Here is a 16,020-nt window from a genome sequence, read left to right as displayed (position 1 = left end):
AATTACAGAGGTGGAGAACAAGTTAGTGGTTACCTGGGATCAGGAATAGTAGGGAAGGAGGATAGGTTTGACTGTAAAGGACAGCATGAGGGAGATATTTGTGATGATAGCATAGTTCTGTATCTTGATTTTGATGGTGTTTACATGAATCTATACGTATTGGGGCTTCCCTGGTAGCTCAGACGGTAAAGCGTCTGCCTATAATGCGGGAGACCCCGGTTCGATCCCTGGGTCGGGAAGATCCCCTGGAGAAGGAAATGGCAGCCCACTCCAGTATTCATGCCTGGAAAATCCCATGGACCCAGGAGCCTGGGGGGCTACAGTCCATGGGGTCGCAAAGAGTCGGACACGACTGAGCGACTTCACTTTCACTTTCACTTCCATACGTGTGATAAAACAGCATAGAACTGTACATGTTGCATCAGTGTCAGTTTCCTGGTTTTGAAGTTGTATAGTTACACAAGATGCACGCGCTGGGAGAAACTGTGTGAAGGGCATATGGGGCTTCTCTGTGCTATCTTTGCAATTTCCTATGAACCTAAACTTATTTCAAGATGAAAAATTAAAAATGTTTTTCTTTAGAGATTTAAGTGGTATTTAGCATAATCATTTGCCACTCATGGTACTGCATTTGATGAATGTAAATCAATCTATGCCTTTCAAAATAATGTTACTGTTGAGATTGACAAGAGAACTGTAGTGATACTTTAGTTGGATTTACAATTAGCTGAAACCTATTTAAATAAGAACTGAGACAGTGTAGTTCTTTGCTTGATATCCTGACTATCTAAGATATTCCTTGTCTTAATTTTTATATTAAGTGGTAAGGCTTAATTTGCGTTGTGTTTGGGTACGCTTTCAGTTCCCGCTGCTCCTGTGTTCTGGCTTCTAGAGGACAGTGACTGCAGCGGTGAGTCCTGTGTAATCTCTGTCCTCCTAGGGGAGCTTGGTGAACAATGAGTACTTCCGTCTTGGCATTAGTTTTTTTCTTCATATAGAGTTGAAAATCTTCTGGTAAGACTTTGGAAAAAATCTGATTTTTTTTTTTTTTCAGAAAAGCAATATTCACCTCAAACTTTCAAACTTTTGAACAATGTTGTACTATATATTAAGTAAAATGAATATTCTTATGCAAATTTAAAATGAATATTACAAAATCAGAACTTACAGTTCTCTTTGGAAAATGTGGCACACGTAACTTAAATATTTTTCTTTTGTACTTATTATCAAGCTCAAAGTGAATATGAAGGGGAAAAGGTAAATATGAGCAAAACTACATATTCTTTAGTAAAATTAAAACAATTTTTTTTCAGGTTAAACTGCAGAACAACATATCATATCAGATGGCAGACATACATCATTTAAAGGGTAAGAGACTTACTTACAAATTAAGGTCACTAAATGTCTAAAATCCTGAAGAATTCAGAAATCCTCAAGTCAGACAGCTAAATGAAATAGAGTTTTTGAACAAAACTCCTCTGATGGCAAAACATGTTTCCTTTTGTCTTAAGAGATAATAAAAAAATTTTAATGTTGTTTTATATATAATAAGTACAAGTTAAAATTTGAGATCTGCATTTTATTCTTGTGCTATGGACAGATTTCATGCAATGAAATGTTAAAAGAATCTTTAAAGAAAATTGAGGTGTAGCTTCGGAGACCATCAGGTTACTAGGGCAAGGGTTAGGAATGATCCTTCTGTACTGTGTCCAGCCTGCTGAAATAATCCATTCAGTCTGGGAATGCTTTGGGCAGGTCCCCCAAGCTCAATATTTTAGATACCCTACCCTGGGTACAAAGAAGCCTGGAACAGAAACCAGGGAGCCTGGAGGTAGATTAGATAGATGAATAGTTTTTTTTTGTTTCGTTTTGATGAAGTGATTGTTGTTGTTCAGTTGCTAAGTCATGTGTGACTCCTTACGACCCCGTGGACTGCGACACACCAGGCCCCTCTGTCCTCCGCTGTCTCCCGGAGTTTGCTCAAATTCACACCCATTGAGTTGGTGACGCTGTCTAACCTCTGCCACCCTCTTCTCCTTTTGCCTTCAGTATTTCTCAGCATCAGGGTCTTTTCCCACTGAGTCAGCTCTTTGCATCAGGTGGCCAAAGTACTGGAGCTTCAGCTTCAGCATCAGTCCTTCCAGTGAATGTTTGGGGTTGATGAGGTGATAGGAGATGTCTAAAGCTTTTATGAAAAATAATAGTTAAAGAGAACAAGCTCTATACTCTACTTTCGTTACTTTACGCTATCCCTGGCCTTTGGAATTTGGGGTGTAAGGACTACCCCTCTTTTCCCTCACACCCTTTGATTACAACAATATATATTTTAAAACTTTGCATGCAGTTTCTCTAAATTTATCTATGTGGGTAGTACTTGCTCTCTAATTTCATAAATTTTTCTATATAACCATTTTGAACCTCTTTAGAATTAGGTAATATATTTTTAACATCCTCTTGAAGAAGCCAACCTGAGTTGACTAATTTATGCACGCGGAAGTAACATTGGTGTATTATAACCCAAACACAGGGATTATTTACTTTTTGCTATCTACGATTTTGAACAGCTTTGGTTTTCCGTTAGAAGTTCACTTTCCGGGTGGCTGAATTTGTTTCTGTTGCATTTGTGTCCATGTTCTGTTCCTTTGACGCGCAGAAGTGCACAGGACGACACCGAAGCTGGCACACTGTCAGCGCTGCTTACAGCTGGCAGTTTACAGCTGGTTCTGCTTGTCGGCAAAGTGTATTTCTTAGTAAATAGTAATAGACTGTGGCTTTTCCTTGTATATGTCAGAGGAAATGACAGCCCATGTTACTGAGTAAAAATCTTTATTGTGCTGTGTGTATCCACAGTTGAAGTAGATCTTGAGATGCTTTGAAATTTAGGTGATAGACTTTGGCAGAGAAAAAAGATTTGATTTGAGCTTATAACTGTGCAACTTTTGGCTTTAGTGCAGTTACTGAAGCTTGGACTCGTGAGATTGATTTCATTAATGTGACTTTTGCACCTTAAGAACTATTTCTACTGAAACTAACCCTTGACAAGTTGACAGTACAATCCACATTTGCCTGTTTTCATTGAGATTAACGTCAGATACATTGAAGTTAATACACATCCGATTCTTAAAGAAAAAACAACCCTTATGATAATTAATATTTTCTTGGAAATAAAAAGGTTGGAGTTGTTTTTAGTGCCTGAGAAAGTAAACTAACAATCTAGTATACATTGATTTATTTAGAATAACTTACCTTTTTTTATGCCTATTACTGAAAGAAAATTTGAAATAAAAATGTTTGAAAAGTAAGGGGGTTTTTTTTTTTTTGGCTTTAAAAGCTTATCCTAGGCAACCCCTTTCTTAACCATATTCCTAATCTTTTGAAGTTAAATTGAGGGATTATGGCCATACCCTTCTGTAGCATACTCTGCTGTTACTGTTATTGCTCGATTGGACCGCCGGCCTTGGATCTGATATCCTATTAAGTTAGGCGGAGCACTGTGCTATGGTGACCTTGAGCAGCCACACTAGACAGAGTATCTTTGGGTTCAAAATAAAACACATGGCAATCAGTTGAAAGGAAAACTGTGATGTAGAAAACTTTTATCTTTAGTTTTGCTTTTTGATCTGTTTGTACCCCACCCCACCCCCGCTTTTCTTGGCCTTGTCATGTGGCTTGTGGGTTATCAGTTTCCTGACTGGGGCCTGAACCCGGGCCATGGCAGTGAGACTGTAGAATCCTGACCGCTAGACCCCCAGGCAGCTCTGCTTTTACCCCTTTGAAGTCTTTATTTTAAACTACTCAAAGCACCTGTCAGCTCCATGCTTTATATTCCTTTCCCTGTATTCAAATAGGTTAGAACCTGATATTTCACATGCACTGAAATTCATACTGTTTTATTTTTTTGTCAATTGAGTTTTAAGCCTTTTATCTCGATTTACAAATGGAAGACTTTATTTCCTGATAAAGATATTTCAAATACTGTTAGAAGTATTTTGGGAAAGCAGAGAAGCAATTTCAAATCTTGAAATCATACATGCCTCACGTTCATTCTGAAGGTAAACTTAGGTTTGCTATGTAGGAAAAAGAAGCCTGAAGGAGCCCTATAGATCACCAGTTGAGACCCATTACCCTAGTAACTGCGAGGTTATGCTGGTTTGATTTTTTTTTTTTTTTTATTATAGTAACTTTTCAGTTCTGGAATCTTTGCTGGCTAACTCTGTCTATAAGCTACGAGACTTTTTGTCACTGCCTTCTGCCAGGATCTCATTGTTCTTTAGAATCAACACCCATAGCTGAGGCCAAAGTTCTGCTGCCTCTTGCTTTCTGCTACTTAGTAGGTGGGACCAGGGATCGGGTAACAAGCCGAATGTGTGATTCATGGATACCTGGGCTCAGATTTGTTACTTTTATCTGAGGTAGGGGAAATGACTGAAAAACTACAGAAATCAACCATGTTTGCATATTGTAGAGTTAATCGAGCAAGTAGAGAAATTTAAAATGTGACTTGATTAAACTCATAGAAACAGGGAGTAGAATGGTGGTTACCAGGGTTTGGGAGGTATGTGGGGAAAATGAGATGTTGGCCAAAGGGTACAAACTGTTAGTTACAAGATGAGTAAGGTTTGGTGAGTTATGTATGCTGCTGCTGCTGCTAAGTCACTTTAGTCGTGTCTGACTCTGTGTGACCCCATAGACAGCAGCCCACCAGGCTCCCCCGTCTCTGGGATTCTCCAGGCAAGAACACTGGAGTAGGTTGCCATTTCCTTCTCCAATGCATGAAAGTGAAAAGTGAAAGTGAAGTCGCTCAGTCGTGTCTGACTCTTAACGACCCCATGGACTGCAGCCCACCAGGCTCCTCCGTCCATGGGATTTTCCAGGCAAGAGTACTGGAGTGGGTTGCCATTGCCTTCTCCGGATCTATGTATAGCATGATGATTATAGTTAACAATATTGTGTTATAACAATACTGTATTATATACTTGGAAGTTGCTGAAAGAGTAGATCTCACCACACACAAAAAAGTGGTAATTATGTAAGATAGTGGAGGTGTTGGCTAATGTGATGGTAATCATTTTACAATATGTTAGTGAATCAAATCAACATGTGTGCCTTGAACTCACATAGTGTTATATCTCAATTAAAATTTTAAAAATAATAAAAAATGTGGCTTGAATAGGCAAGCATAATTATCAACTACAAGCATTTTATGCAAATCATTTACATTTCATATTTGATTATTACTCCTATACAGTAGCTACTACATGCATATTGTTAAACTTTATCTACCTCGTCAAGCGTTCGTGTGACTTGAACATTTTTGTTTGTTGTTGTTACTGTAGTTATGACTCCACAGTAAAGTTGTAGAGAAAAAAATGCGCTCAGAGTCCCACCACCGAACTTAATCACTGATAGCACTTTCATGTAATTTTATTCTCTATGTTTTTACATGGATATAGTTATAAATTTGTGTTTATATCTGCTTTTTAAAAACTTACATCACAAGGATTTCTGGGTACCTTTAAAGTAACAAGACTAATTTGTTAAGCCTTTCCTGAAAAGCAGATGTTATAATATTGGCATATTATAGTTAGAAATTATATTTTAGTCTTAATAAGTAGATGTTTCTTATATAGAATAGACCTCTGTTTCCATTTGTAAAAATGAAGTTTCTTAATTACTGCTTTTGCTTAACTGATAAGGCTGTTGGCAAGTTTTTTTATCCTCTGTCCAAGAAACTGACATTTCTCTTCCTTGGCTGAATTTTTTTTGGTAGAATTAGATGGAGTGACTCTAGAAAATGTGGGGCCAGTGATTAGAGATTAAGTGTTTACAAAAGAGCATCTGGCTCAGCTTTTAATCTACTATCCAGTTTGAAATTTTGTATTATTCATTACAACTAAAACTTTTAGCTCTGATCCAGAGATTATAAGCTTTGGAAATGGAATTTTGGTATATGTGGATGTAATTCAGTAGCAGAACTAGAAATCAGATCTAAAGCGATTGGTACCTAAGATGGGAATCAAATGTGATTTTAAAGTGAATTCTGCATCTGTAGCTAACACATCTAAAATATATGATTTTCCCCCTACTTTTTGTAAAGCAGTTAGGTTTGGAGAGGTAGGCAGCTCTTCACGTTCTGTTTCCACAGCTTAGCATATGGTCTACATAATGTGTAAAGGTGTATAATTTTTTAATATTTCTGATTGATGTGAAAGCCACTGAGGCTGTCTTGTTTTAAAAATAAATTTTATTGCCCATACATGTGTATGGAAGGCAATTAAATATGGTACTAGTTGTATAATTTAACTTCTTGAGAGTATGAGTAAATAAACTGAGAACTGTATATAATTTTTAAAAGTCCCGTTCCTTCTCACGGGAAGCAGTGGAGTAAGTAAGCCTCACTCCTTTGTTTTGTTTTTCGCGCCCTGCGGTAGAGCAACTTGCTGAGCTCCGTCAGGAGTTTCTCCGACAGGAGGACCAGCTGCAGGACCACAGGAAGAACAGCACGCGCCTTGTGAGGAGGCTGCAGCAGGAGAGGTGAGGCGCTGCGCGGCGCGGCCCGCCAGCTCTGGGTGTCTGTCCCGCGCTCAGACAGCTCACTTCTTCCTTCCTGGGGTCTGCTGTTCTTCTCTTCTTTCATTTTACTAAGTCTTTTAAATTCCTTTTTATTGTCTTTTTATGTGTCTGTGAAATCTATTTTCTTTTATTTTGATAGCTTGAAGAACATGAAAATATCTCTTACAAGGCATGTTGAATCTACCCTTGTAGTAGAGTTCATTGTAAGACAGAAAATCTTGTAAGAAATCACTTTTACAGTAAAAGGTATTTTTTAGGTCTGCACACCAAAAATTAGAAAGATTCACCATATTTTAAACTGTTTATCCATTTCTGACATCTTACTCTTGTAGGTTGTCAATATGCATCTACTACATATGTATTTTTTAATCTAATAGTGTTCAGTAATTTTCCATGTATCTTTAGGATTAAAGATTGACATACTTACAGGTAATGAATTATCCCAGTGCATTAGTGTGCTGGAGCTTGTTTAATCTCTCCCAGTTGCTGGACCGCTGTAGGAGTTTTCCTTTTCTCACTGCTCTATCAACTATAAAAATCTTTGTGCAAAAAGGATTTTTTCCCTCTTATGTTATTTCACTGATTATATTCTCAAATACAGAACTTCTGAGATAGAATGTTTTATTAATCTTAACACATATATGAAAGATTGCTTTGTAAAATAACTATACTAATTTATACTGTAAATGTTTCCCTGTAGCCCCACCAACATTGACTTTTATAATTCTAACTTAATTTCACTAGTATAGGAATAAGGATAGTACTATATATACATATAGGAAGCTTAATTTGCATTTTAAATGGTGGGAGGTAACATTTTTCTATGTATTTATTATTTCTATTTATTATTATTTTCTATGTATATGTTTAATATATACATTTATTAAATGTATATAAATACATTAAAAATAATGTATTTTCAATGTATTTATTATAAAAGGTACATATATTTTATATGAATGATCTTTTTGTATTCTTTGCCTGCTTGTCCAGTTGAAATTCATAATTTTATCTGTTTTGTGCCTTTACATTTTGTTTTCTCTTGCTGGTTGCATTCTGTCTTTTTTATTAGTTTCTTCCGTTCTTGCTCTTTTTATGTTTTAGGCTTTTAGTATTGTGTTGAAAGTATTGGGTTGGCCAAGAAGTTAGTTTGAGTTTTTCATAACATCTTACAGAAAAACCCAAATGAACTTTTTGGATAATTCAGTATTATTTGATGACTCATCTGTTGCAGCTGCTTAAAATTTCTTTCTAAAAATTCATCTTTCTAATTTCTGTTTTTAAATTAGCTTTATCAATATTTTTATCCTCTATTAAAGATTCAGGTATTTTAAGAATTTTGACTGTGAGCTATTTTCATGTCTGCTCTTTGTCCTTTCCTATCCACTCTCCTGCTAACTGAATGCTTTATCCATATAGATGTATATTTTCAACTTCTAAACATCTTTGAGAATTAACCCAAGATGATATAGTCTAAAAGAATGACTTTCTAATTTAGTTTTCAGTGTGGACAACAGATCAAGGAGTTAAGAGCTCAGCATGAAGAAAATATTAAAAAGTTAGCAGACCAATTTTTACAGGAACAAAAGGTAAATTTTAAAAATACTTAAAATATGTTCTTGTTATAAATCTTATAATTTAGAAGATAAAATTTGTATTTTTGTCATAAAATGTTATATTTTTAAGTATTTTAGCCTATGTAATTCTAAAAATGACTTTAGTGGCTTTAGTACTGAGTAAATTAAACATTTGCAAAAACATAACCTCAGCTCTTAAAACTAATTTTGAGCTAAATAACTTTTACCTGACTTTTAAAAGTAATTTTTGCTATTTATTTCTCAGTTTGTAAGTGGATAATCATGTTACTGAAAAATCAGTTACTTCATATTTTATGCTTTTGAGAAATAGGAAAAAAAAATTGAGAAACTTTCACTTATCAATCTTTGTTGTTTTGAATTCCTTTCTTAAAATACAAAAATAAATGCTAGCCACTATTTTCATATTTTGGGGGTGGCAGATTCTTTTATTAAGTCATACAGTTCCAGTAGATAAATATTATGGAAGTCCTGCTAGAAATAGAGGGAATTTGTCTGAAATTTACAAGTCATTAGGACATTCACTTTTCACACCCTGTAGTCTAGTCTGACTAGCTATAGTTTGTGTAAAGTCTTGTGATTTAGAGTAAAGAGAGATTGGATAGTGAAAAGTATTTTTCTTGGTCCTTGGTAGTCTCTCACCTAAAGGACTAGAAGCTAAGGAAACCAGGTTTTTGTTCTCTGTTTTTTCACCATTTCGCAACATGATATTGAGGGCATCTTTTTTTTAACCCATAAAGTGAAACAGCTGCTGTCTGTCTGCAGCCTTCCTTGCAGAGACGTGGGGTAGGTTGTGGGGAGATGGCAGGCACGCGTGAGCTGCCTTAGTGGAGTGAGGCCTGGGGGCAGCCAGCAGATACTGCTGAGACCCTGCGTGCAGAGAGGGCCATAGCAGTGGTTTGGCCAAAAGTTTGTTCGTGTCTTCTTTAAGATCTTAACGGAAAAACCTGAACGAGCTTTTTGAGCAGCTCAGTAGGACCAGAGGCTTGCTGTTGCAGTTGTGGTATTATGAGCCCAGTATATAAATAAGGCGGTAAGTTTGTTCTCTTCCCCCAAAAGCACGTATGTCAGCCTTTTCCTTTCTCCTGGCAAGTGTCTTTCTCTCTTTGTGCTCTTCTATTTTAGCCCATTTTTGTATTGTTAGCTAACTAATATCCTGCCCTAAACGGAGCAAGATGGAGAGCAGTGGAGGCGCTTAACCTTTAGTTCTTTTAGGAGGACGCCTTTCCAGGGTGACACACCAGCTCCTCATTCTGCTCCTCTTCCTCAGTTCCTGTTCTTCAGCTACCATGACTTGATTCTGTGAAATCTGAGTTGTTTTTCATAGGAAAAAATCCATTATAAGCTATAAGAAACAAGCATAATGTGTGTTCAGGGATTTTTTTTTAACCAAGTACGTGCCTGTCTTAGAAATTACTCTAAGGAAGGGGTCAGCAAACTAAGTGCAACCTCCTGCCTTTTTTTCATACTGCTCATCAGCCTCCCAAAAGTGGTTATTGCATTTAAAAAATGGTTAAAAAATCAAAAGAATATTTCGTGATGTGGGAAAGCTGTAAGAAACTCAAATCTTAATGTCTAGAAATACAATTTATTAGAACACAACCACACTCATTGGTTTACTGCTTTCATGCTATTACAAAGGAAGATAAATTGTTACAGACCAGAGGAGACTTGGGTTTCCCAGGTGGCTCAGTGGTAAAAAATCTGCCTGCCAACGCAGGACACGTGGAAGACACAGGTTCTGTCCCTGGGTTGGGAAGATCCCCTTGAAAAGGAAATGGCAGTCCACTCCAGTATACTTGCTTGGAAAATCCTCTAGACAGAGGAGCCTGGCAGGTTACAGTCCCTGGGGTTGCAAAGAATTGGGCATGACTGAGCACAGAGGAGACTGAAGAAGACCTGAGTACTTAAATGTAATGTAGTAAAAATGTAAGTAAATAAATAAATTAAATAAATGCAACATAATATCCTGGATTGGATCCTGGAACAGAAAAAGGCCTTAATGGAAAAAGTAGTGAAATTTAAATAAAGGCTGGAGTTTAGTTAATAATGTACTAATGTTGTTTTCTTAGTTTTGCAAATGTATCATGCTAATGTGATGTTAACACTAAGGGAAATTGAGTGATTGGTGATTACTTTTCTGTAAATTTAAATTATTTCAGAGTAAAAAGTATATTTAAAAAAGAACTAAGTGGCCTCCTTACCAAATCAACAATATTGTGTTTAGAAAGCCATCCTATTTTATTCATTGTATTTATTATTGTCCATTCACAGAAAACTATTGCATTAATAATGAATCAGAGGACAATATCTTTGTTAACTGTTTTAAATGGAGAAGTATTTTGGACCAGTAGTTTGTTGACTTTTAAGTTTTGTTTGTTGTTTTATCTGTATAGTAAAGCAGTGGAGTACTTACTATGGAAGTTGCCTTATACTGTGGCATTATAGCGAAAATGCAGAGATGCAGGATGGCTTAGGTTGTGTACCTCATGGGTTTTCTGACCTTTGGCCTTTATACCGATATGTGCAGAAATTTCAGTTTATCATTTCACGCATCAGCAGTTAAGCTCTGAGAATTGGCTGTAGCTTACCAAGTTCCCAGACACTGTGGGAGTAAGAAGGATGGTTTGAATCCCTTTCCACACTTCTCCAGCTCTGTAATTTGAACAAGTTACGTAACTTCTTTAAGCCTCAGTTTTATTTTGTTTTCCTTAAAACTGTTCATTTATCTCTATTAGGATAGGCTTCAAAACAAGTTGCAAACTATGAGACATGGTAGAAGTATTGACATCATCTGCCTGGTACACTGGAATACTTGATGGTCTAAGTGCCAGTTCTTTATTGTGACAAATTCTTACCATTTGGCTCTTGTCTTTCTAGAGTTCCTGTAGATTTGTAGTACTGTTGTTTTTTTATAATGTTACCAGTGATTGCATTGCACAGTGCTTTAGAGTTGACAAAGCATTTAATGTTAATATTATTATGCATTAAATACTAATATGGCAACCCAAGCATGTGTACTTGATTCCGTCCCTCTTCCAGTTTTCTGTGAGACAGCTCAACCAGGATAAGGGAAAACTGGGTCCCCAAAGAACTGAATCAGGCTTGATCGTAACCTGCAGAGTCAAGCTTCCCAGGAGGCGGTGTAGTCAGGTGAGGTAGCTCACAGGGGGCACCAGCTTGCGTACCGTCCTGCCGTCCTTGCAGGGCTTCTGTGGCTGGTTACCGGGGAAGAAGTTTGCCTCTTCTCCACCCTTGCTGTTTCTGCTTGGAGAAGAGCCCGACAGTGCCGTAGCCATCAATCCTACTTGAGGGGGCACCTGTGTGCCAGCCTCCTGCTGTCTGCTCTCCTGCTTGGTTAAAACATGCCGTACAGAACCCACCCTGCCCCCAGGCCTCTGCAGCCACCTCCAGCACTCAGCAAGACTGTCTTCTGACAGGGTCACTCTCTCAGCATAGCCAAAGGGCATTATCTCTGCCTAACATTTTAGGCCATTTGTTGTAATTTAGAGACTTAAAAAAACTTATTCTTTGACTTCATATCAGGTATAAAAACTGAACAAAAAATAATATCATATCCCACGTCTCTGCTGCTGCTGCTAAGTCACGTCAGTCATGTCCAACTCTGTGTGACCCCATAGATGGCAGCCTACCAGGCAAGAATACCGGAGTGGGTTGCCATTTCCTTCTCCAGTGCATGAAAGTGAAAAGTGAAAATAAAGTCGCTCAGGTGTGTCTGACTCTTAGCGACCCCATGGACTGTAGCCCACCGGGCTCCTCCATCCATGGGATCTCCCAGGCAAGAGCACTGGAGTGGGGTGCCATTGCCTTCTCCAGTCTCTTAAGTGTTTGGAATTTGGACCCGTGGTATGGAATTCAAAAAAAATGAACTGTTTCAGAATATTTAGTTAACACAACTAATGTTTAGTTGTGTCAATAGTTTAGCATTTGGAGCTGAAAAATACTTACTGTTAGCAAATCTTAATCTCACAGCAAGAGGCCCACAAGTCTGAATCAAAAGGTGGAAACGAATTGGATACGGACAATCATGCAGTGCCTAAAAACATTCCAGAAGTTGCTGAGAATGGTGCAGGCAAGAGTGAAGAGCCCTCAAGCCATCATATCCCACGCGGAAAAGGTATTACTAGTATTTTGTGTTAAGAGGGCATTGACTTCTTCTCACTTTGAAGTGAATATTTTCAGTCATAAAGAATATTGTTTGATTTTACTTCCATTATGTTTAGGTATCTGTTTCAAATTTGGATCCTTTAACAGAGAAGAAAAAATAATAAGTCTATGGAGTTATAGCTATGTTGAAAGCAGGATTTATAGATATTCATTCCATGGAGCCCATTGCTTTACAAACTGATTGTTACATTCCTTCAATGTATGTAAGGAAAATTACAGAATTATATTTTTGTTACTTGAGCAGAACAAATCAAACGAGATGGTGATGCAGGCATGCCTGGAATAGAAGAGAATGACCTTGCAAAAGCTGAAGATGTTCCTGTTGGTAAGTAAAAGTTACTAGATTTTAACTGAAGCAGTCATCTTATTTTCATGAGACTCTGTTGTTTTTGTGAGTAATACCTGAGAAAAGTCATATATATCTTGGGGACCAATATTTCCAGTTAACTAACTACCCATTAATTCCCAGAATATAATTGTTTTGGATATAACTTTTATGGAAAATTTTGCTAAAGTGTATAAAATACTTGTTTTTGCCTGAAGAGTCAAACATATTTGAACTTTTTCCTGATGACTTAAGAGTTATTGCTCATGACCATTATGCTATATGTTCAAGCTACTTATGTTTACTAAAAGTATGTGTGGTTTATTTCTTTCAGGCTAAATGTTCCTAGATTGCAGTGTTGTTTAATACGGCAGAGTAATACCCTTATATAGGTTTTTAGGACTTGGCGTGTCAGTTAATCACCCTGTAATTTAAACAGCCTATTCACTTTTTTTTTTTTTTTTCCTACTTTTATGGCCACTTCTGTTCAGTGTATGTCTCTTCATTAATATGTCTGCATCTTTCTTTCCATTTGGTCTGTATCACTGCTGCTGTCCTAATCGCATCAATTTTTTTCATGTCTCTCTGTTTTTCTTACCATTTCTATGTTTCTTAGCTATCATAGATACCCTTCCATGCTGACTCCAGTTTATTATGGTGAAAAATAGGAAGTAACTTTGCTGTTTTCATTCCTTTTCAATCTCTGTGATTATTTCTATGGTTATAGGTCATTGTTTGTGACTGAAATTGCTGAGTGTCTGAGGTCCAAATGAATGAATGAATATCAACAACACTGCAACCTAGGAACATTTAGCCTGAAAGAAATAAACCACACATACTTTTAGTAAACATAAATGGCTCAAACATAGCATAACTGTGTTGAGCAATAACTCTGAGTCATCAAGAAAAAGTTCAAACATGCTTGACTCTTAAGGCAAAAACAATTAGTCCTTTCCTTTGCGTAGTTTTGCTATCTTCTCAAAGTCTTTCATATCTATTTTCTTTTGAGTTGCCAGTTCACAGTGTATTCCCTCAAAGAAAAGTTCAGGGCGAGAGCAAGAACATGGTTTATAAATAAGGAGTAAGGATGAGCATGGTTTTTTGTAAGGCCATGAAGTCATCCAGTGATTCTTCAAGTGTGGTTCTTGAACCAGCAGTGTCAGCCTTACCCAGGAACTTGTTATTTAATAGAGACACAAATTCTTAGGTCCCATTCCAGAGAGACAGCATAAGAAATTCTTGGAATGTAGCCAAACAGTCTGTAGTTTAACAAGCTCTCCAGGTGACTTTGGTCTTTGCTAATGTTTTAGAACCACTGGCTTAGATGTTAAGGAAATATTGAGGGCAAGGACCATGTATTCTTCTGAATTTTTTCAGTACTTACCCTAGTCCTAGACTCACTGAGTGTTAGGTTGATGAATCTCTTTATATTGTGCTTACTTTTTAAAAATTAAATGAAAGGTTCTTTAAATTCTATAGTGCTTTATAATTTTCAAAAGTCTCACACATGATTTCATATAATCCCATAAAATAGCTGTCTTTTCCCACCTACCCTCATATGGCCCCCTTTTCTTCCCTCTCCCCACTGGTGACTACCAGTGTGTTCTCTGTTTCTGAGTCTGCTTCTCTGTGGCTTTTTTGTTTTAGTCACTAGTTTGTTGTAATTTTTATATTCCACATGTAAGTATATCATCCAGTATTTATCTGTCTCTGTCTGACTTACTTCATTTAGCATAATGCCCTCCAAGTCCATACATGTTGCTGCAAATGACAAAGGTTCCTTCCTTTTCACGGCTGAGTAGTATTCCTGTGTGTGTGTGTGCGCGCGCGTGCGCGCGTGCATGTTTGTGTGTGTGTGCACATGTGTGTGAGCGTGCGTGTGCATGTGTGTGCGTGTCTGTGCATGTCTGCATGTGTGGGTGTGTGTGCGCGTGCGTGTGTGGGTGTGTATGTGCATGTGTGTGTGCATGCACGTGGGTGGGTGTGTATGTGCATGTGTGTGGGTGTGTGCGTGCGTGCATGTCTCTATGTGTGCACATGTATGTGTGGGTGTGGGTGTGGGTGTGTGTGTGCACGCACACCACTCTTCTGTATCTGTTCATCTGGTTTTGGACATTCAGGTTGCATCCATATCTTGGCACTTGTAAATAATGCTGCTATGAACATTAGGGTGCATGTATCTTTTCAAATGAGTGTTTTTGCTGTTCGGATATTTACCCTGCAGAGAACTACTGGGTCATATGGTAGCTCTGTTTTTAGTGTTTGAGAAACCACCATACTGTTTTCCAAAGTGGCTGCACCAATTCACATTCCCACCAACAGTGCACCAGTGGATTAATTTTTCTTTACTTTTGATTTTCTGTAATCTGAAAATGATATGCTGTGAAGTAGTCTTTTTGTTTGCTTGTTTGGGCATTTATCTTGCTCTGTGTTCTCTGAGCTTCCTGGATCTGTAGTTTGGTGTTTGACATTAATTTGGAAGAAATTGTCAGTCATTATATGTCAAATATTTCTTCTGTTCTTTTCTCTCTTCTCCATCTGGTATTCTCATTACACATGTTACACTTTTTATGGTTGTCTTAGGTATTTGGTTCTGTTTTCTTCCAGTCTCTGTCCTCTTTGCTTTTCTGTTTTGGAGGATGCTATCAATAAATCCTTTAACTCAGAGCTTCTTTCCTCAGTTTTGTCTAGTCTACTACTGATCCCATCAAAGGCATTCTTCATCTCTGTTACAGTATTTTTGATCTCTAGTATTTCTTTTTTATTCTTTCTAGGATTTCTATCTCTGTACTTTCACTGCCCTTATATTCTTGCATGCTGTGCTTTATCCAGTAGAGTTCTTAGCATCTCAGTTACAGTTCTTTTAAGTTCCTGGTGTGACAATTCCAGCGTCCCTGCCGTGTCTGTTCGGAAGCTCACTCCCTTTTCAGATTGTGCTTCGTGCTTTTCAGTGCGCCTCGCATATACGGGGCTTCCCTGGTGGCTCAGAGGTTAAAGCATCTGCCTGCAATGCCGGAGACCTGGGTTCGATCCCTGGGTCGGGAAGATCCCCTGGAGAAGGAAATGGCAACCCACTCCAGTATTCTTGCCTGGAGAATCCCATGGACGGAGGAGCGTGGTAGGCTACAGTCCACTGGGTCGCAAAGAGTTGGACGTGACTGAGCGACTTCACCTTCACTTTCAGCAGGATACACACACCAGGGAAGCGGCCCTGCTCTAAGGCGGCAGTGAGGTGTGGAGAGGGGACGCACTCTCTAGTTCTGCGACTGGCTCTCAGTCTTTGAGTGAGCCTGTGCCTCTGGATTCTGAACTTCACAAGTGTTTCTCAGTTTTTTCCTT

At 37.9% G+C, this 16,020-nt stretch overlaps 1 protein-coding gene across 2 annotated transcripts in view; it reads left to right on the top strand.

Annotated features, from left to right (window-relative positions):
* LOC122705177 (protein GOLM2) overlaps positions 1-16,020 on the top strand; it is an 83,647-nt gene that overhangs the window by 33,842 nt on the left and 33,785 nt on the right. For both annotated transcript variants that reach the window (XM_043920408.1, XM_043920409.1), the window contains exons 2-6: positions 1,314-1,368; positions 6,432-6,534; positions 8,072-8,162; positions 12,162-12,306; positions 12,601-12,681. In XM_043920408.1, the coding sequence (XP_043776343.1) occupies positions 1,314-1,368; positions 6,432-6,534; positions 8,072-8,162; positions 12,162-12,306; positions 12,601-12,681 (475 nt within the window). The remainder of the gene's footprint in view (positions 1-1,313; positions 1,369-6,431; positions 6,535-8,071; positions 8,163-12,161; positions 12,307-12,600; positions 12,682-16,020) is intronic.

The sequence above is a fragment of the Cervus elaphus genome, chromosome 12 (assembly GCF_910594005.1).
Source record: "Cervus elaphus chromosome 12, mCerEla1.1, whole genome shotgun sequence".
In the NCBI taxonomy this organism is placed as follows: domain Eukaryota; kingdom Metazoa; phylum Chordata; class Mammalia; order Artiodactyla; family Cervidae; genus Cervus; species Cervus elaphus.
Note: the sequence above shows the minus strand (reverse complement) of the source record. Positions and strands in the feature narration are given on the sequence as shown.